The sequence below is a fragment of the Oncorhynchus kisutch genome, linkage group LG27, assembly GCF_002021735.2.
Source record: "Oncorhynchus kisutch isolate 150728-3 linkage group LG27, Okis_V2, whole genome shotgun sequence".
NCBI classification, from domain to species: domain Eukaryota; kingdom Metazoa; phylum Chordata; class Actinopteri; order Salmoniformes; family Salmonidae; genus Oncorhynchus; species Oncorhynchus kisutch.
In genome coordinates this window covers 43,348,298-43,372,656 of record NC_034200.2, presented here as the reverse complement: position 1 = coordinate 43,372,656, position 24,359 = coordinate 43,348,298, and the positions used below count along the sequence as shown (strand labels likewise).

Sequence of the window (24,359 nt, the reverse complement as noted above, 5' to 3'; positions counted from 1 at the left end):
CGTGTGAGCTGACCAGGAGAAACTCAGTCTGTCAGGTGACCTGACTACAATCAGCCTGTCAGATGACCTGACCTACAACCAGTCTGTCAGGGGACCTGACTGCATCCCAGTGATGCTGTCTCTATAATCTCTTTAAGGCAGACATCTGCATCCCAGTGATGCTGTCTCTTTAAGGCAGACATCTACATCCCAGTGATGCTGTCTCTTTAATCTCTTTAACAGACATCTACATCCCAGTGATGTTGTCTCTATAATCTATTTAAGGCAGACATCTGCATCCCAGTGATGCTGTCTCTAAGGCAGACATCTGCATCCCAGTGATGCTGTCTCTATAATCTCTTTAAGGCAGACATCTACATCCCAGTGATGCTGTCTCTATAATCTCTTTAAGGCAGACATCTACATCCCAGTGATGCTGTCTCTATAATCTATTTAAGGCAGACATATGCATCCCAGTGATGCTGTCTCTAAGGCAGACATCTACATCCCAGTGATGCTGTCTATTTAATCTCTTTAAGGCAGACATCTGCATCCCAGTGATGCTGTCTCTAAGGCAGACATCTACATCCCAGTGATGCTGTCTCTTTAATCTCTTTAAGGCAGACATCTACATCCCAGTGATGCTGTCTCTATAATCTCTTTAAGGCAGACATCTGCATCCCAGTGATGCTGTCTCTAAGGCAGACATCTACATCCCAGTGATGCTGTCTCTATAATCTCTTTAAGGCAGACATCTGCATCCCAGTGATGCTGTCTCTATAATCTCTTTAAGGCAGACATCTGCATCCCAGTGATGCTGTCTCTATAATCTCTTTAAGGCAGACATCTGCATCCCAGTGATGCTGTCTCTATAATCTCTTTAAGGCAGACATCTACATCCCAGTGATGCTGTCTCTATAATCTATTTAAGGCAGACATCTGCATCCCAGTGATGCTGTCTCTAAGGCAGACATCTACATCCCAGTGATGCTGTCTCTTTAATCTCTTTAAGGCAGACATCTACATCCCAGTGATGCTGTCTCTATAATCTCTTTAAGGCAGACATCTGCATCCCAGTGATGCTGTCTCTAAGGCAGACATCTACATCCCAGTGATGCTGTCTCTATAATCTCTTTAAGGCAGACATCTGCATCCCAGTGATGCTGTCTCTATAATCTCTTTAAGGCAGACATCTGCATCCCAGTGATGCTGTCTCTTTAAGGCAGACATCTACATCCCAGTGATGCTGTCTCTAAGGCAGACATCTGCATCCCAGTGATGCTGTCTCTATAATCTCTTTAAGGCAGACAGCTACATCCCAGTGATGCTGTCTCTTTAATCTCTTTAAGGCAGACATCTGCATCCCAGTGATGCTGTCTCTTTCAGGCAGACATCTGCATCCCAGTGATGCTGTCTCTAATCTCTTTAAGGCAGACATCTTGAGTAAGTTACTTGAGCAACGTGACACTTTATCTCGGCCCATTTGACCTTCCAGGATGCCTTGTTATTGCTCTGTGTGTTTGTGTGGATTAGAGTTACCTGAGCAACCTGACACTTCATCTCTGCCCATTTGACCTCCCAGGAAGCCTTGTCATTGGCATAGTTCTGCTGCAGCTGGCACCTCCTGTTCTCCTCCTCCCTCAACTCTGACCTGAACTCCTCTAACAGGGAGCGCACCGCATGGAGCACCCTATGATTCTCCCCCACCTGGAGAGGAGGAGCGGGGGAGGAGGAGGTGAGGAAGGGGTCGAGGAAAGGGGTGAGGAGGAGGGGAGGTGAGGGAGAGGTAGCGAGGTGAGGAGGAGGAGGAGGGGAGGTGAGGGAGAGGTAGCGAGGTGAGGAGGTGAAAGAGAGAGAATGAAACTGGATTTATTCAAGATATCAGTGTCCTTTCTATTTACCTAATAATGTCAGCTGTTTCAAACACAAGTCGTGCTTTTCATTTCCAAGTTCATCTACACAAACTATAACTCTACACCACATAATAAACTCAGCAAAAAATGAAACGTCCCTTTTTCAGGACCCTGTCTTTCAAAGATAATTTGTAAAAATCCAAAAAACTTCACAGATCTTAATTGTAAACGGTTTAAACACTGTTTCCCATGCGTGTTCAATGAACCATAAACAACGAATGAACATGCACCTGTGGAACGGTCATTAAGACACGAACAGCTTACAGACGGTAGAAACCCACCATCGCTGGACCAGACAGGACTGGCAAAAAGTGCTCTTCGCTGAGGAGTCGCGGTTTTGTCTCACCAGGGGTGATGGTTGGATTCGCGTTTATCGTCAAAGGAATGAGCATTACACCGAGGCCTGTACTCTGGAGCGGGATCGATTTGGAGGTGGAGGGTCCATCATGGTCTGGTGCGGTGTGTCACAGCATCATCGGACTGAGCTTGTTGTCATTGCAGGCAATCTCAACGCTGTGCGTTACAGGGACCTATTGGATCGGAGGGTGAGGGCTAGGGCCATTACTCCAGAAATGTCCAGGAACTTGCAGGTGCCTTGGTGGAAGAGTGGGGTAACATCTCACAGCAAGAACTGGCAAATCTGATGCAGTCTATGAGGAGGACATGCACTGCAGTACTTAATGCAGCTGGTGGCCACACCAGATACTGACTGTTACTATTGATTTTGACCCCCCCCCCCCCCCCCTTTGTTCAGGGACACATTATTCAATTTCTGTTAGTCACATGTCTGTGGAACTTGTTCAGTTTATGTCTCAGTTGTTGAATCTTATGTTCATACAAATATTTACACATGTTTAAGTTTGCTGAAAAATAAAACGCAGTTGACAGTGAGAGGACATTTTATTTTTTGGCTGCTGAGTTTATCTCTGCTGTGGTTTGTTTATTTGTTTGTTTAATCGGGATCCCCATTAGCAGCAGCTACTCTTCCTGGGGGAAGACACACAACATACAGCAGATACCACAACACTGATACACTGATAGACAAGGAGCACATTAACAGTACAACCATATCCAAACAATCCAAAATACTGTGTGTTTGTGTGTCCCCCCTCACAGGCCCGCCGTTCCATGAGATGTTGTTGTTTTTTTTAAAGGTTTTTCTGTTTGCTTGAGCCAATTGGAGATGAAAGGGAGACCCATGTGATCATGCCTCTGTATAATACAGTGAGTTGTCGTGAATTCATTTTGGACCTTTGGGGAACATGTGAAGAGACCTCTGGTGGCATGTCTTGTTATGTTGTATGGATGTATGAACTATATTGATTAAGCAGATCGGGAATTTTAAATCACAGTAATATTTCTCATAAAAACTAGAAGAGAAGCAATTGATCTCTCGTCAACCCTCAACCAGGAAAGACTGGCATGTCGTTGATGTCAGTTCTGTGTGTGTAGACGAACGTTGCAGTAGTGAAATGCTTGTTTCTAGCTCCAACAGTGCAGTAATGTCTAACAATTCACAACAACACACAGGATATACTGTGGTGTGTTATAGGACATGTATCAGGATATACTGTGGTGTGTTGTATGACATGTACCAGGATATACTGTGGTGTGTTATAGGACATGTACCAGGATATACTGTGGTGTGTTATAGGACATGTACCAGGATATACTGTGGTGTGTTATAGGACATGTACCATGTTATAATGTGGTGTGTTATAGGACATGTACCATGATATACTGTGTTGTGTTGTAGGACATGTACCGGGTTATACTGTGGAGTGTTATATGACATGTACCAGGATATACTGTGGTGTGTTGTAGGACATGTACCAGGTTATACTGGTTATACTGTGGTGTGTTATATGACATGTACCAGGTTATATTGTGGTGTGTTATAGGACATGTACCAGGTTATACTGTGGTGTGTTGTATGACATGTACCAGTATATACTGTGGTGTGTTATAGGACATGTACCAGGATATACTGTGGTGTGTTATAGGACATGTACCAGGATATACTGTGGTGTGTTATAGGACATGTACCAGGATATACTGTGGTGTGTACAGTACAAATTGCATCCTAAGTAGAGTGTGATGTGTTCATCCTTGTGCTAAATGCTAACAGGGCTTTGGGAACGGTTATTGAAGCAGCTCCATTTTCACATCAGTCTACACAAACCACTTCTAGTTGAAGACATCACAACAGTAGAAAGACTAGAGCATTCTGTTAATGAAACATGACATAGCCTAGGTTACTACTGCTCTGCTCTGCTCTGCTCCACACACACACACACACACACACACACACACACACACACACACACACACACACACACACACACACACACACACACACACACACACACACACACACACACACACACACACACACACACACACACAGTATGGCTGATGAGTGATAGCTTAATTTCTCTTTGACTGTGAGACATTGGTCATTCTTCACAGTTCAGCGAACAAGTAGAATGCATGCATCTAAATCATGAATGATAATAATTCACATGAACTGTATTCTACTCCGACACACAGTGAGCTCATCAAGCAGGTTGATATCTAGCCTGAAGAAATAACACATCATATAGCCAGGTCAAATAGTTACTATGTTTGCCTCCTTGTATTTTAATGTATTTTAATAATGAGCCGTGCTGAAGTAGTACTATAGTATACATGGCGACTGTAGCTAGTCAAAAACTAGCAGGGTAGCCTAGTGGTTAGAGCGTTGGACTAGTAACCAAAAGGTCAAAACATAACAGATGGAAACAGATAACATGAACGGCTACAGGAATCAAGTTTGTACTCGGCGAGAGAAACTGCCTCCTGCAAAATGATTGCATGTCTCTTCACTGGCCAACATGCCTTTAGTACCGTAGCTGGGAAGGCAACGTTCAGATACTGTGCGCAGAGACAGGAAATAGTATTATTTGGATCGTTGAACTCCACTGTACTTGAACAGACTTTGTGCTCATCCAAAGTGCACTTTAACCTTTGAGTGTATCTACCTGTGTCTGGTTTTGCAGGCGTTCAGTTGAGGGGAGTTGGGTTGTGGAGTCAGGCTCGGAGCAGTCTATCTGAGGTAGCTGGGTAAACGACCTGTCCCTGTCCTCTCTCTCCGTCTCTCCCTCTCCGTGCTCCAAGATCAGCTCTGGAATACCCTCCATCTTCTCATGGTGGGACAGACAGGACATGGAATAACAAGGTTATTAAACACAACTACAGACACGGAATAACAAGGTTATTAAACACAACTACAGACACGGAATAACAAGGTTGTTATACAACTACAGACACGGAATAACAAGGTTATTATACAACTACAGACACGGAATAACAAGGTTATTAAACACAACTACAGACACGGAATAACAAGGTTATTATACAACTACAGACACGGAATAACAAGGATATTATACAACTACAGACACGGAATAACAAGGTTATTACACAACTACAGACACGGAATAACAAGGTTATTAAACACAACTACAAACACGGAATAACAAGGTTATTATACAACTACAGACACTGTATAACAAGGCTATTATACAACTACAGACACGGAATAACATGGTTATTATACAACTACAGACACGGAATAACACGGTTATTAAACACAACTACAGACACATAATAACAAGGTTATTACACAACTACAGGCACGGAATAACAAGGTTATTATACAACTACAGACACGGAATAACAAGGTTATTATACAACTACAGACACGGAATAACAAGGTTATTATACAACTACAGACATGGAATAACAAGGTTATTAAACACAACTACAGACACAGAATAACAAGGTTATTACACAACTACAGACATGGAATAACAAGGTTATTATACGACACGGAATAACACGGTTATTAAACACAACTACAGACACAGAATAACAAGGTTATTACACAACTACAGGCACGGAATAACAAGGTTATTATACAACTACAGACACGGAATAACAAGGTTATTATACAACTACAGACACGGAATAACAAGGTTATTATACAACTACAGACATGGAATAACAAGGTTATTAAACACAACTACAGACGCGGAATAACAAGGTTATTACACAACTACAGACACGGAATAACAAGGTTATTAAACACAACTACAGAGGTGGAATAACAAGGTTATTATACAACTACAGACACGGAATAACAAGGTTATTATACAACTACAGACACGGAATAACAAGGTTATTAAACACAACTACATACACGGAATAACAAGGTTATTATACAACTACAGACACGGAATAACAAGGTTATTACACAACTACAGACACGGAATAACAAGGTTATTATACAACTACAAAGCAGGAAGACGAGCAGTAAATCAGTGAACTAACCAACCAACCAACAAACTGAGAGTCAGTCAATCAATCACTCAGTTGACCAATCAAACGACGCGATCCTGCGCTGATGATTGATTGAGTGTTTTGAGCTAGATGTCAACCCTCCTCCTGGAGAACTATTGGGACTGCAGGCTTTAGCCCCCAGCCCTGTTATACACTGTTTGGTCACTGTGTTCTAACCAAAGGTACTCAGCTCAATCCTCCTAAGTGATCGACTGCCTTTTGGTTTGTTCCTTAGGAGCCCTCCTGAGCAGGTACGTGGACAGATAAGACTCGACCAGGACTGGAGCTCCTGAGCAGGTACGTGGACAGATAAGACTCGACCAGGACTGGAGCTCCTGAGCAGGCACGTGGACAGATAAGACTCAACCAGGACTGGAGCTCCTGAGCAGGCACGTGGACAGATAAGACAACCAGGACTGGAGCTCCTGAGCAGGTACGTGGACAGATAAGACTCGACCAGGACTGGAGCTCCTGAGCAGGTACGTGGACAGATAAGACTCGACCAGGACTGGAGCTCCTGAGCAGGCACGTGGACAGATAAGACAACCAGGAGCTCCTGAGCAGGCACGTGGACAGATAAGACTCGACCAGGACTGGAGCTCCTGAGCAGGCACGTGGACAGATAAGACTCAACCAGGAGCTCCTGAGCAGGCACGTGGACAGATAAGACTCGACCAGGAGCTCCTGAGCAGGCACGTGGACAGATAAGACTCGACCAGGAGCTCCTGAGCAGGCACGTGGACAGATAAGACTCGACCAGGACTGGAGCTCCTGAGCAGGCACGTGGACAGATAAGACTCAACCAGGAGCTCCTGAGCAGGCACGTGGACAGATAAGACTCGACCAGGAGCTCCTGAGCAGGCACGTGGACAGATAAGACTCGACCAGGAGCTCCTGAGCAGGCACGTGGACAGATAAGACTCGACCAGGAGCTCCTGAGCAGGCACGTGGACAGATAAGACTCGACCAGGAGCTACTGAGCAGGCACGTGGACAGATAAGACTCGACCAGGAGCTCCTGAGCAGGCACGTGGACAGATAAGACTCGACCAGGAGCTCCTGAGCAGGCACGTGGACAGATAAGACTCGACCAGGAGCTCCTGAGCAGGCACGTGGACAGATTAGACTCGACCAGGACTGGAGCTCCTGAGCAGGCACGTGGACAGATAAGACTCGACCAGGAGCTCCTGAGCAGGCACGTGGACAGATAAGACTCGACCAGGACTGGAGCTCCTGAGCAGGCACGTGGAAGGATAAGACAACCATGCCTGGAGCTCCTGAGCAGGCACGTGGACAGATAAGACAACCAGGACTGGAGCTCCTGAGCAGGCACGTGGACAGATAAGACTCGACCAGGAGCTCCTGAGCAGGCACGTGGACAGATAAGACTCAACCAGGACTGGAGCTCCTGAGCAGGCACGTGGACAGATAAGACTCAACCAGGACTGGAGCTCCTGAGCAGGTACGTGGACAGATAAGACTCGACCAGGACTGGAGCTCCTGAGCAGGCACGTGGACAGATAAGACAACCAGGACTGGAGCTCCTGAGCAGGCACGTGGACAGATAAGTCTCGACCAGGAGCTCCTGAGCAGGCACGTGGACAGATAAGACTCGACCAGGACTGGAGCTCCTGAGCAGGCACGTGGACAGATAAGACTCGACCAGGACTGGAGCTCCTGAGCAGGCACGTGGACAGATATTTACAACCAGGACTGGAGCTCCTGAGCAGACACGTGGACAGATAAGACTCGACCAGGACTGGAGCTCCTGAGCAGGCACGTGGACAGATAAGACTCAACCAGGAGCTCTTGCCTTTTAGTCCTCCTATGAATTACTTTAACATTTATTTTGAGTCTCATGAGTGAGTGTGTCGTTGCAGAAAAATAGGCCTGGAAATGTTGAAATAAATAAATGGGTAGTTCCCCTGTCTCTGTCCTCTTCCCCAGCCTCCAGACTAAACTACCTGGGGTTCAGCCTCTACCTCTAGCCAGTCATCTCACCTCTGCGTGTGCGGTCTCCTCCCCTGCCTGTTCTCTTCCCCAGCCTCCAGACTAAACTACCTGGGGTTCAGCCTCTACCTCTAGCCAGTCATCTCACCTCTGCGTGTGCGTTCTCCTCCCCTGCCTCTGTCCTCTTCCCAAGCCTCCAGTGCATAAGGATCCAGCGTAGCTTCATATAGAAGATGATGGTGTTGTGTCTGAACAACCGGACCTCCTGCTGCAGTAGGGTTCTTTCCTGGACCCAGGGAGCCTCGTGGGCCTGCAGGCCAGTAAGATCCAGACCCCCCCTGGGCCTCACACCCTGCGGATCCAGCCGCCTCCGCTCCTCATCCTGGTGGGAGATAGGGAGGGAGTGGAGGTTGGGAGGGAGGGAGGGAGGGAAGGGGTGATAAGAGGAAGAGAGGAGGAGGGGTGGTGGTGATATGTGGGGTAGGGAGATAGGGAGGGGAACATTTTGTTATTCTCCAGTATCTCCTCATTGTTGTGGGTAGGGAGGTGGAAAGGAGTCAGGAGTTTTCCCCACATGACCCCTAGTTGAAAACTACTGTATATCTAGGTCCCAGAGTTTTTCAACGGTCCTGGAAGATTCCATGACCATGTGACCTAACCAGGAAAAACACCAAGAAAGTCTTTAACCAGGCCCCAGAGCCCTGAAGTATGTAGCCTACACTCCCATACATCTTTATTATTTACAGTAAATACACTCCAACATATTTATTATTTACAGTATATACACTCCCATACATAGCTAGTATTTACAGTATATACACTCCCATACATATTTATTATTTACAGTATGTACACTCCCATTCGTATTTATTATTTATGGTATGTACACTCCCATACATATTTATTATTTACAGTGTCTACACTCCCATACATATTTATTATTTACAGTATGTACACTCCCATACATATTTATTATTTACAGTATGTACACTCCCATTCGTATTTATTATTTATGGTATATACACTCCCATACATATTTATTATTTACAGTATGTACACTCCCCTATGTATATTATTTACAGTATATACACTCCCGTACATATTTATTATTTACAGTATGTACACTCCTGTACATATTCATTATTTACAGTATATACACTCCCCTATGTATATTATTTACAGTATATACACTCCCGTACATATTTATTATTTACAGTATATACACTCCCATACATATTTATTATTTACAGTATATACACTCCCATACACATTTATTATTTACAGTATATACACTCCCCTATGTATATTATTTACAGAATATACACTCCCGTACATATGTATTATTTTCAGTAAGTACACTCCCATACATATTTATGATTTACAGTATGTACACTCCCATACATATTTATCATTTACAGTATGTACACTCCCATACATATTTATTATTTACAGTATATACACTCCCATACATATTTATGATTTACAGTATGTACACTCCCATACATATTTATCATTTACAGTATGTACACTCCCATACATATTTATTATTTACAGTATATACACTCCCATACATATTATTTACAGTATATACACTCCCATATATATTCATTATTTACAGTATATACACGTCCCTACATATTTATTATTTACAGTATATACACTACCATACATATTTATTATTTACAGTATGTACACTCCCATACATATTTATTATTTACAGTATATACACTCTCATACATATTATTTACAGTATATACACTCCCATAAATATTCATTATTTACAGTATATACACTCCCCTGTGTATATTATTTACAGAATATACACTTCCCTACATATATATTATTTACAGTATGTACACTCCCATACATATTTATTATTTACAGTATATACACTCCCATACATATTATTTACAGTATGTACACTCCCCTGTTTATTATTTACAGTATATACACTCCCATACATATTATTTACAGTATATACACTCCCATAGATATTCATTATTTACAGTATATACACTCCCCTGTTTATTATTTACAGTATATACACTCCCGTACATATTTATTATTTACAGTATATACACTCCCATACATATTATTTACAGTATGTACACTCCCATACATATTATTTACAGTATATACACTCCCATAGATATTCATTATTTACAGTATATACACTCCCCTGTTTATTATTTACAGTATATACACTCCCGTACATATTTATTATTTACAGTATATATACTCCCATACATATTATTTACAGTATATACACTCCCCTGTTTATTATTTACAGTATATACACTCCCATACATATTATTTACAGTATGTACACTCCCATACATATTATTTACAGTATATACACTCCCATACATATTATTTACAGTATATACACTCCCATACATATTATTTACAGTATATACACTCCCATACATATTATTTACAGTATATACACTCCCATACATATTATTTACAGTATGTACACTCCCCTGTTTATTATTTACAGTATATACACTCCCATACATATTATTTACAGTATGTACACTCCCCTGTTTATTATTTACAGTATATACACTCCCATACATATTATTTACAGTATGTACATTCCCCTGTTTATTATTTACAGTATGTACACTCCCATACATATTATTTACAGTATGTACACTCCCATACATATTATTTACAGTATGTACACTCCCATACATATTATTTACAGTATATACACTCCCATACATATTATTTACAGTATGTACATTCCCCTGTTTATTATTTACAGTATGTACACTCCCATACATATTATTTACAGTATGTACACTCCCCTGTTTATTATTTACAGTATATACACTCCCATACATATTATTTACAGTATGTACACTCCCCTGTTTATTATTTACAGTATATACACTTCCATACATATTATTTACAGTATGTACACTCCCATACATATTATTTACAGTATATACACTCCCATACATATTATTTACAGTATATACACTCCCATACATATTATTTACAGTATGTACACTCCCCTGTTTATTATTTACAGTATATACACTCCCATACATATTATTTACAGTATGTACACTCCCCTGTTTATTATTTACAGTATATACACTCCCATACATATTATTTACAGTATATACACTCCCATACATATTATTTACAGTATATACACTCCCATACATATTATTTACAGTATATACACTCCCATACATATTATTTACAGTATATACACTCCCATACATATTATTTACAGTATATACACTCCCATACATATTATTTACAGTATGTACACTCCCCTGTTTATTATTTACAGTATATACACTCCCATACATATTATTTACAGTATATACACTCCCATACATATTATTTACAGTATATACACTCCCATACATATTATTTACAGTATATACACTCCCATACATATTATTTACAGTATATACACTCCCATACATATTATTTACAGTATATACACTCCCATACATATTATTTACAGTATGTACACTCCCCTGTTTATTATTTACAGTATATACACTCCCATACATATTATTTACAGTATGTACACTCCCCTGTTTATTATTTACAGTATATACACTCCCATACATATTATTTACAGTATGTACATTCCCCTGTTTATTATTTACAGTATGTACACTCCCATACATATTATTTACAGTATGTACACTCCCATACATATTATTTACAGTATGTACACTCCCATACATATTATTTACAGTATGTACACTCCCATACATATTATTTACAGTATATACACTCCCATACATATTATTTACAGTATATACACTCCCATACATATTATTTACAGTATGTACACTCCCATACATATTATTTACAGTATGTACACTCCCATACATATTATTTACAGTATGTACACTCCCATACATATTATTTACAGTATGTACACTCCCATACATATTATTTACAGTATGTACACTCCCATACATATTATTTACAGTATATACACTCCCATACATATTATTTACAGTATGTACACTCCCATACATATTATTTACAGTATATACACTCCCATACATATTATTTACAGTATGTACACTCCCATACATATTATTTACAGTATATACACTCCCATACATATTATTTACAGTATATACACTCCCATACATATTATTTACAGTATGTACACTCCCATACATATTATTTACAGTATGTACACTCCCATACATATTATTTACAGTATGTACACTCCCATACATATTATTTACAGTATGTACACTCCCATACATATTATTTACAGTATGTACACTCCCATACATATTATTTACAGTATATACACTCCCATACATATTATTTACAGTATGTACACTCCCATACATATTATTTACAGTATGTACACTCCCATACATATTATTTACAGTATGTACACTCCCATACATATTATTTACAGTATGTACACTCCCATACATATTATTTACAGTATGTACACTCCCATACATATTATTTACAGTATGTACACTCCCATACATATTATTTACAGTATGTACACTCCCATACATATTATTTACAGTATATACACTCCCATACATATTATTTACAGTATGTACACTCCCCTACATATTATTTACAGTATGTACACTCCCATACATATTATTTACAGTATATACACTCCCATACATATTATTTACAGTATGTACACTCCCATACATATTATTTACAGTATATACACTCCCATACATATTATTTACAGTATGTACACTCCCATACATATTATTTACAGTATGTACACTCCCATACATATTATTTACAGTATATACACTCCCATACATATTATTTACAGTATGTACACTCCCATACATATTATTTACAGTATATACACTCCCATACATATTATTTACAGTATATACACTCCCATACATATTATTTACAGTATGTACACTCCCATACATATTATTTACAGTATATACACTCCCATACATATTATTTACAGTATATACACTCCCATACATATTATTTACAGTATATACACTCCCATACATATTATTTACAGTATGTACACTCCCATACATATTATTTACAGTATATACACTCCCATACATATTATTTACAGTATATACACTCCCATACATATTATTTACAGTATGTACACTCCCCTGTTTATTATTTACAGTATGTACACTCCCATACATATTATTTACAGTATATACACTCCCATACATATTATTTACAGTATATACACTCCCATACATATTATTTACAGTATATACACTCCCATACATATTATTTACAGTATGTACACTCCCATACATATTATTTACAGTATGTACACTCCCCTAAGTATTTTTATTTAGTCTCTAACCCAATAGACTGTAGATCTCTCTCTCCCTCTCTCCCTCTCTCCCTCTCTCCCTCTCTCCCTCTCTCTCTCTCTCCCTCTCTCCCTCTCTCCCTCTCTCTCTCTCTCCCTCTCTCCCTCTCTCTCTCTCTCCCTCTCTCCCTCTCTCTCTCTCTCTCTCCCCTCTCTCCCTCTCTCCCTCTCTCCCTCTCTCTCTCTCTCCCTCTCTCCCTCTCTCTCTTCAAATGTAAATCACACAGAGCAGTAATCCTACTATACCAAAGCTGTTTTTTCATTCATCCTCTCATTCATTCACTCTCTCCACCTCACAGATTATGTTAGAGGGGAAACTGAAATCCCACCTCCCAACTGTAACAACATATTTAGATTCCCTGGTCAGAGTGTTTATCGTTACATAATAGTGTCCAATTTCTCTAGGACAGTATAAGCCATCAGGTCCTCGATGACCTTTTCTGCTCTCGGTGGCTGAGCTAAAGCATGTTTATCAAACAGAGAATACTGTGTTCTGATGGGACTGTGTTCTAATAGGACTGTGTTCTGATGGGGCTGTGTTCTGATAGGACTGTGTTCTGATGGGACTGTGTTCTAATGGGACTGTGTTCTAATGGGACTGTGTTCTAATAGGACTGTGTTCTGATGGGACTGTGTTCTGTGTTCTAATGGGACTGTGGTCTGATGGGGCTGTGTTCTAATAGGACTGTGTTCTGATAGGACTGTGGTCTAATGGGACTGTGTTCTGATGGGGCTGTGTTCTAATAGGACTGTGTTCTGATGGGACTGTGTTCTAATGGGACTGTGTTCTGATGGGGCTGTGTTCTGATGGGACTGTGTTCTAATGGGACTGTGTTCTGATGGGGCTGTGTTCTGATGGGACTGTGTTCTAATGGCCTCTCTCGCTCTCCCCTTCCCTCCCTCCCTCCCTCCATCCATCCCTCCCTCCCTCCCTCCCTCCCTCCCTGCCCTCCTCTCTCTCTCCTCGTCAACATCTGATGCCGAGTCGAGTAACAGCAGTTATGTGTCTGTGGCGTTGGTGGCTGGAGCATCTATCTGTTAAACAGTACACCATGGTACCGTGTGAGTGTGTGTGTGTGTGTGTGTGTGTGTGTGTGTGTGTGTGTGTGTGTGTGTGTGTGTGTGTGTGTGTGTGTGTGTGTGTGTGTGTGTTATTGGAAGCTAAAGCACCTATCTGATGTACTGTAGCTACATGACACTATGCTGAGTCAGCGATAATATACTCTTGTGTGTGCAGATGAAAGCACAATATGTCATGCGAAATATAGAATGGTCACTGTGTCACAGAATTTAGAGGGCATCACCACAGTCCACAGAATGTGTAGAGGTGGTGAATGGTATGAAGACAACAGACAGCAGAATGTCTAGAGGTGGTGAATGGTATGAAGACAACAGACAGCAGAATGTCTAGAGGTGGTGAATGGTACGAAGACAACAGACAACAGAATGTCTAGAGGTGGTGAATGGTATGAAGACAACAGACAACAGAATGTCTAGAGGTGGTGAATGGTACGAAGACAACAGACAACAGAATGTCTAGAGGTGGTGAATGGTATGAAGACCACAGACAACAGAATGTCTAGAGGTGGTGAATGGTATGAAGACAACAGACAACAGAATGTCTAGAGGTGGTGAATGGTACGAAGACAACAGACAACAGAATGTCTAGAGGTGGTGAATGGTATGAAGACAACAGAATGTCTAGAGGTGGTGAATGGTACGAAGACAACAAACAACAGAATGTGTAGAGGTGGTGAATGGTACGAAGACAACAGACAACAGAATGTGTAGAGGTGGTGAATGGTATGAAGACAACAGACAACAGAATGTCTAGAGGTGGTGAATGGTATGAAGACAACAGACAACAGAATGTCTAGAGGCGGTTGAATGGTACGAAGACAACAGACAACAGAATGTCTAGAGGTGGTGAATGGTATGAAGACAACAGAATGTCTAGAGGTGGTGAATGGTATGAAGACAACAGACAACAGAATGTCTAGAGGTGGTGAATGGTACGAAGACAACAGACAACAGAATGTCTAGAGGTGGTGAATGGTATGAAGACAACAGAATGTCTAGAGGTGGTGAATGGTACGAAGACAACAGACAACAGAATGTGTAGAGGTGGTGAATGGTACGAAGACAACAGACAACAGAATGTGTAGAGGTGGTGAATGGTATGAAGACAACAGACAACAGAATGTCTAGAGGTGGTGAATGGTATGAAGACAACAGACAACAGAATGTGTAGAGGTGGTGAATGGTACGAAGACAACAGACAACAGAATGTGTAGAGGTGGTGAATGGTATGAAGACAACAGACAACAGAATGTCTAGAGGTGGTGAATGGTATGAAGACAACAGACAACAGAATGTCTAGAGGTGGTGAATGGTACGAAGACAACAGACAACAGAATGTCTAGAGGTGGTGAATGGTATGAAGACAACAGACAACAGAATGTCTAGAGGTGGTGAATGGTATGAAGACAACAGACAACAGAATGTCTAGAGGTGGTGAATGGTACGAAGACAACAGACAACAGAATGTCTAGAGGTGGTGAATGGTACGAAGACAACAGACAACAGAATGTGTAGAGGTGGTAAAGATTGGAAAGCTGCTGCAGTTATCCCCCTTAAAAGGGGGTGACACCCTAGAACCAAACCTGTTACAGACCTATATCCATCCTGCCCTGCCTATCTAAAGTCTTCAAAAGCCAAGTTAATAAACAGATCACTGACCATTTCGAATCCCACAGTACCTTCTCCGCTGTGCAATTCGGCTTCCTAGCCGGTCACGAGTGCACCTCAGCCACGCTCAAGGTACTAAACGATATCATAACCGCCATCGATAAAAGACAGTACTGTGCAGCAATCTTCATTGACCTGGCCAAAGCTTTCGACTCTGTCAATCACCGCATTCTTATCGGCAGACTCAATAGTCTTGGCTTTTCTAATGACTGCCTCGCCTGGTTCACCAACTACTTTGCAGACAGAGTTCAGTGTGTCAAATCGGAGGGCATGTTGTCCGGACCTCTGGCAGTCTCTATGGGGGTGCCACGGGGTTCACGCGACTCTTTTCTCTGTATATATCAATGATGTCGCTCTTGCTGCGGGCGATTCCCTGATCCACCTCTACGCAGACGACACCATTCTGTATACTTCTGGCCCTTCCTTGGACACTGTGCTAACTAACCTCCAAATGAGCTTCCATGACATACAAAACTCCTTCTGTGGCCTCCAACTGCTCTTAAACGCTAGTAAAAACCAAATGCATGCTTTTCAACCGTTTGCTGCCCGCACCCGCCCTCCCGACCAGCATCACCACCCTGGACGGTTCCGACCTAGAATATGTGGACAACTATAAACACCTAGGTGTCTGGCTAGACTGCAAACTCTCCTTCCAGACTCATATTAAACATCTCCAATCAAAAATCAAATCTAGAGTCGGCTTTCTATTCCGCAACAAAGCCTCCTTCACTCAAGCCGCCAAACTTACCCTTGTAAAACTGACTATCCTACCGATCCTCGACTTCGGTGATGTCATCTACAAAATAGCTTCCAATACTCTACTCAGCAAACTGGATGCAGTCTATCACAGTGCCATCCGTTTTGTTACCAAATCACCTTATACCACCCACCACTGCGACCTGTATGCTCTAGTCGGCTGGCCCTCGCTACATATCATACAGGTCATCTATAAGTCTATGCTAGGTAAAGCTCCGCCTTATCTCAGTTCACTGGTCACGATAACAACACCCACCCGTAGCACACGTTCCAGCAGGTATATCTCACTGATCATCCCCAAAGCCAACACCTGATTTGGCCGCCTTTCCTTCCAGTTCCCTGCTGCCAGTGACTGGAACGCATTTGGAAAAATCGCTGAAGTTGGAGACTTTTATTTACCTCACCAACTTTAAACATCTGCTATCTGAGCAGCTAACCGATCGCTGCAGCTGTACATAGTCTATCTGTAAATAGCCCATCCAATTTACCTACCTCATCCCCATACTGTTTTTATTTTATTTACTTTCCTGCTCTTTTGCACACCAGTATCTCTACATGCACATAATCATCTGCTCATCTATCACTCCAGTGTTAATCTGCTAAATTGTAACTATTCGCTCCTGTGGCCTATTTATTGCCGACCTCCTCTTGCCTTTTGCACACACTGTATATAGACTTTCTTTTTTCTACTGTGTCATTGATTTGTTTATTGTGTTATTGGCTTCTTTATTGTTTACTCCATGTGTAACTCTGTGTTGTTGTCTGTGTCACACTGCTTTGCTTTATCTTGGCCAGGTCGCAGTTGCAAATGAGAACTTGTTCTCAACTAGCCTACCTGGTTATATAAAGGTGAAATACATTTAAATAAATTGACGTATACACTGTCACAGTGAGTGAGTTCATCAGGAAGTGTATAGTGGATGTTGTTCCCACTGACTATAAAAACCTACCCAAACGTGGATAGTTGGCAGCATTTGAGCACAACTGAAAGTGCGAACCACCACATTTAACCACTGCAAGGTGACTGGGAATATGCTTGAATATAAACAGTGCAGTTATGCCCTCCATAAGGCGATCAAACAGGCAAAATGTCAGTACAGAGACAAAGTGAAGTCGTATTTCAACACGAGACGTAAGTGGCAAAGACTCCAGACAATCACGGATTACAAAGGCAAACCAGCCACGTCGAGGACACTGACGTCTTGCTCCCTGACAAGCTAAACATCTTCTTCGCCCGCTTTGAAAATAATACAGTGCCACCAACGTGGACCGCTACCAAGGACTGAAGGGCTCTCGTTCTCCAAGGCCGACGTGAGTTAAACATTTAAACGTGCTAACCCTCACAAGGCTGCCGGCCCAGAAGGCATCCCTAGCCGCGTCCTCAGAGCAATGCACAGACCAGCTGACTGGAGTGATTACGGACATATTCAATCTCTCCCTACCGTAGTCTGCTGTCCCCATTTGCTTCAAGATGGACACCATTGTTCCTGTACCCAAGAAAACAAAGGTAACTGAACTAAATGACTATCGCCCTGCACTCACTTCTGTCATCATGAAGTGCTTTGAGAGGTTAGTTAAGAATCTTATCACCTCCACCTTACCTGACACCCTAGACCCACTTCAATTTGCATATCGCCCCAATAGATCCATAGGTGATGGAATCAGCATCACACTGCCCTATCCCATCTGGAGAAGAGGAATATCTATGTAAGAATGCTGTTCTTTGACTATAACTTAGCCTTCAACATAGTACCCTCCAAACTCATTAAGATCGGGGCCCTGGGTCTGAACCCCACCCTGTGCAACTGGGTCCTGGACTTCCTGACGGACCACCCCCAGGTGGTGAAGGTAGGAAACACAGCCACTACGCTGATCCTCAACACAGGGGCCCCACAAGGGTGTGTGCTCAGCCCCCTCCTGTACTCTCTGTTCACCCATGACTGCGTGGCCACACCCTCCTCCAACTCAATCATGGAGTTTTCAGACGACACAACAGTAGTAGGCCTGATTACCAACAATGACAAGACAGCCTACAGAGAGGAGGCAGAGTGGTGCCAGGAAAATAACCTCTCCCTCAACATCAATAAAATGAAGGAGCTGATCGTGGACTTCAGGAGACAGCAGAGGGAGCACGCCCCTACCCACATCGACGGGACCGCAGAGGAGAAGATCGAAAGCTTCAAGTTCCTCGGTGTACACATCACTGACGATATGAAATGGTCCACCCACACAGACAGTGTGGTGAAGAAGGCGCTACAACGCCTCTTCAACCTCAGGAGGCTGTAGAAATTTGTCTTGGCACCTAAAATCCTCACAAACTTTTACACATGCCCAATTGAGAGCATCCTGTTAGGCTGCATCAGCGCCTGGTACGGCAACTGCTCCGCTCACAACCGCATGGCTCTCCAGTGGGTGGTGCAGTCAGCCCAATGCATCACCGGGGGCAAACTACCTGCCCACCAGGACACCTACAGCATCCAAAGTCACAAATATCATAAAGGATATCAACCACCCGAGCCACAGCCTGTTCACTCCGCTATCATCCAGAAGGCGAGGTCAGTACAGGTGCATCAAAGCTGGGACCGAGAAACTAAAAAACAGCTTCTATCTCAAGGCCATCAAACTGTTAAATAGCCATCACTAGCACATTAGAGGCTGCTGCCCTATGTACATAGACGTGGAATCACTGGTCACTTTAATAATGTTTACATACTGTTTTACTCATCTCATATGTATATACTGTATTCCTTTTTAGTAAATGCCACTCTGACATTGATCGTCCTAATATTGATATATTTCTTAATTTAATTATTTTAGATTTGTGTGCATTGTTGTGAATTGTTAGATATTACAGCGCTGTTGGAGATAGGAACACAAGCATTTCACTACACCCGCAATAACATCTGATAAATATCGGTGAATGTGACCAAAACATTTTGATTTGATGAACACTCTAAATAGGTCAGGAGACAGACAGGGAGCCTAAAAATAATTATTTAGGCTATATTATTTCAAGGCTGTAGCCTACAAAGAAATACAGTGTAAAGCATTGCCATTGCGACACAATAGGCTGGTAGGGACAAAAAGCGCTCAGCATTTAAACATCATTTTGTTGTATTATGTCTCCGGCCTCTAGGTCACCAGGGTGCTCGTTAGGGCGCACACCTGTCACCACCGTTACCTTCGCGTCATCAGACTCCCCGGGACTCCATCACTTCCCTGATAACCTTCCCTATATATGTCTCTCCCTTTGGTTCCTTCCCTACATATGTCACTCCCTTTGGTTCCTTCCCTATATATGTCACTCCCTTTGGTTCCTTCCCTTTGGTCTCTCCCTTTGGTTCCTTCCCTATATATGTCACTCCCTTTGGTTCCTTCCCTATATATATGTCTCTCCCTTTGGTTCCTTCCCTATATATATATGTCTCTCCCTTTGGTTCCTTCCCTATATATGTCACTCCCTTTGGTTCCTTCCCTATATATGTCACTCCCTTTGGTTCCTTCCCTATATATGTCACTCTCTTTGGTTCCTTCCCTATATATGTCCCACCATTTGGTTCCTTCCCTATATATGTCCCTCCCTTTGGTTCCTTCCCTATTCACTCCCTTTGGTTCCTTCCCTATATATGTCACTCCCTTTAGTTCCTTTCCTATATATGTCACTCCCTTTGGTTCCTTCCCTATATATGTCACTCCCTTTGGTTCCTTCCCTATATATGTCTCTCCCTTTGGTTCCTTTCCTATATATGTCCCTCCCTTTGGTTCCTTCCCTATATATGTCCCTCCCTTTGGTTCCTTCCCTATATATGTCCCTCCCTTTGGTTCCTTCCCTATATATGTCCCTCCCTTTGGTTCCTTCCCTATTCACTCCCTTTGGTTCCTTTCCTATATATGTCACTCCCTTTGGTTCCTTCCCTATATATGTCACTCCCTTTGGTTCCTTCCCTATTCACTCCCTTTGGTTCCTTCCCTATATATGTCACTCCCTTTGGTTCCTTCCCTATATATGTCCCTCCCTTTGGTTCCTTCCCTATATATGTCCCTCCCTTTGGTTCCTTCCCTATATATGTCCCTCCCTTTGGGTCCTTCCCTATATATGTCCCTCCCTTTGGGTCCTTCCCTATATATGTCCCTCCCTTTGGTTCCTTCCCTATATATGTCTCTCCCTTTGGTTCCTTCCCTATATATGTCTCTCCCTTTGGTTCCTTCCCTATATATGTCTCTCCCTTTGGTTCCTTCCCTATATATGTCCTTTCCTTTGGTTCCTTCCCTATATATGTCCCTCCCTTTGGTTCCTTCCCTATATATGTCACTCCCTTTGGTTCCTTCCCTATATATGTCACTCCCTTTGGTTCCTTCCCTATATATGTCCTTTCCTTTGGTTCCTTCCCTATATATGTCCCTTCCTTTGGTTCCTTCCCTATATATGTCACTCCCTTTGGTTCCTTCCCTATATATGTCCTTTCCTTTGGGTCCTTCCCTATATATGTCACTCCCTTTGGTTCCTTCCCTATATATGTCCTTTCCTTTGGGTCCTTCCCTATATATGTCACTCCCTTTGGTTCCTTCCCTATATATGTCCTTTCCTTTGGTTCCTTCCCTATATATGTCCCTCCCTTTGGTTCCTTCCCTATATATGTCCCTCCCTTTGGTTCCTTCCCTATATATGTCCTTTCCTTTGGTTCCTTCCCCAGGTGTTATTGTTTTCTGTTTCAATTTCATGTCTGTGTGTTGTTCGTGTTTCATATTTTGTATTTAGTTGTGTTTATTTATTAACACACTCACTCCCTGAACTTGTTTCCTGAATCAGCTCACATCATTACAGAATAATGCCTCACCTAAGGGAAGCATCAGGGAGTGTTAAAAAAAAGAATCTGTGGGAATGACGTCGGGTCCGGGAGCCGCTACAGGCTCTCATGCCTCAGACAGATCGCCAGGCTCCCCTGCTTCCATCGGCTCGTCAAGGTCCCCTGTCCCAGCCGGCGACAGGTTCCCGAACATCAGCAGGGGTGACCAGTCCGCTCATGTTCCCCGGGGTCATCCCTTTGGTTGGTGTCCTGCGGCTGGAGCCGAACGAGCCGGGGAGGGGGTACCGTCACATTTGCTCTCTCTCCGGCGCTCTAGGTTGCCATACTTCCGCGTCTCAGCCGGACTGACAGGTTTACCGCGCCTCAGAGTTTACCGGTCCGCTCCTGATCCCCGGGATCGTCATTTTGGATTGCCACCCCCCCTTGGGTTGTGCCGTGGGGGAGTTCTTTGTGGGCTATACTCGGCCTAGTCTCAGGATGGTAAAGTTGGTGGTTGAAGATATCCGTCTAGTGGTGTGGGGGCTGTGCTTTGGCAAAGTGGGTGGGGTTATATCCTTCCTGTTTGGCCCTGTCCGGGGGTGTCATCGGATGTGGCAACAGTGTCTCCTGACCCCTCCTGTCTCAGCCTCCAGTATTTATGCTGCAGTAGTTTATGTGTCGGGGGACTAGGGTCAATTTGTTTATATCTGGAGTACTTCTCCTGTCCTATCCGGTGTCCTGTGTGAATTTAAGTATGCTCTTTCTCTTTCTCGGAGGACCTGAGCCCTAGGACCATGCCTCAGGACTACCTGGCATGAGGACTCCTTGCTGTCCCCAGTCCACCTGGCAGTGCTGCTGCTCAAGTTTCAACTGTTCTGCCTGTGATTATTATTATTTGACCATGCTGGTCATTTATGAACATTTGAACACCATGTTCTATTATAATCTCCACCCGGCACAGCCAGAAGAGGACTGGCCACCCCTCATAGCCTGGTTCCTCTCTAGGTTTCTTCCTAGGTTCTGGCCTTTCTAGGGAGTTTTTCCTAGCCACCGTGCTTCTACACCTGCATTGCTTGCTGTTAGGGGTTTTAGGCTGGGTTTCTGTACAGCACTTTGAGATATCAGCTGATGTACAAAGGGCTTTATAAATAAATAAATACATTTGATTAGATTTTTTATTTGATTTTGGTCAGCGTCCTGCGGCCAAAGCCACACGTCAGGGAGGGGGTCACGTGTCACGTTTATTTTTTTATGAAATCAAAACAGTCTACAGTGCCTTTAAATACATTTTTAGAAACACAAGTTTGGCCAGAGTCTGTGGCTAAACACTCTTCGGGCACACTCTTGTCAGGCTAGGCAGGGATGCTGAGTTTTTTTCTCTTTTTTCTGTAGGTAGGCCTAAAGGATTTGAGGTAAAATAACTGACATCCTATTGTAGGATTGTAGAAGATAATAGAACGAAAATGAATTAAACTTTTAAGAGATCTGATTTTTTTTCTGTTTATATGTACTTTTCTACAATGACACACTTAACTAGCGTACCCACCTCGTTTCCTTTCTGTTAGCATGTGCACCTAGTACACCGTCATGCTTTTCAGATTCTTTACACTACATCACTGCACCTCCTCTCTCTCTTCATCCTTATAAGTCACCTTGATTTAGTGTTTAATACATTTCTTTATGAAAATATTTAGTGAATTTCCATGACAGTAGCTAAAGCAAGCAGCACACAAGTAGAATACAAATGCATGCTGGGCCGGGCATGCCCTGGGCTCGTGAAGTGAGCCCTACTGGAGTGAAATTGGAGAGGGCGAGAAGGCCGATGCTTCAGCCTTTGGGAAATTCGATGCTCCCGCCTTTGGGAAACTCGCTCCGCACTCCAGTCAAATTGGGCATGCTCCACTCCAGCTCCACTCACATACTCTGGTCTGTCCTTAGTCAGTCCTACAGTAGCAAGGTGTGATCTATGGTGCCGGAGAGGATGGCTGCCGTTTTATGGGCTCTTAACCAACCGTGCTATTTTGAACAGAGCTTCTGGAAATCAGAGCAGCGATTACTCACCTTGAACTGGACGAAAAATGTTTCTTTAATGAGTCGGACGAGAGGGATTTACTCCACACACCCAAATAGGCCCTCATCCCCGTCATTCACAGGAGAAAGAGATCGGGGTGCCTGACTTTGTGGCTAATCTGCCCTTTTCATCCGTACTACTGGCCAACGCTGGAAAATAAATTGGATGAGCTAAATGCACATATATCCTACCAACAGGACATTATAAACTGTATTATTTTATGTTTCACCGAGTGGAACGATAACATGAGCAATCTGAGCATAATTCTATCCACCTGAGTCCTGCATACAAGCAAAAATTAAAGCAGGAAGCAACAGTGATCAGTGGTCAGATGTGGTCAGATGAAGCAGATGCTAAGCTACAGGACTGTTTTGCTAGCACAGACTGGATTATGTTCCAGGACACTTCCGATGGCATTGAGGAGTACACCACATCAGT

General features: G+C 42.7%; 1 protein-coding gene across 1 annotated transcript in view; it reads right to left on the bottom strand.

Moving 5' to 3' along the window:
* The window catches only part of LOC109881536 (microtubule cross-linking factor 1), a 134,671-nt gene that overhangs the window by 30,096 nt on the left and 80,216 nt on the right, over positions 1–24,359 (bottom strand). Inside the window, exons 10-12 of the mRNA XM_031806769.1 lie at positions 8,370–8,603; positions 4,913–5,071; positions 1,519–1,686 (exon numbers count right to left, since the gene is read on the bottom strand). Coding sequence (XP_031662629.1) covers positions 1,519–1,686; positions 4,913–5,071; positions 8,370–8,603 — 561 coding nt within the window. The remainder of the gene's footprint in view (positions 1–1,518; positions 1,687–4,912; positions 5,072–8,369; positions 8,604–24,359) is intronic.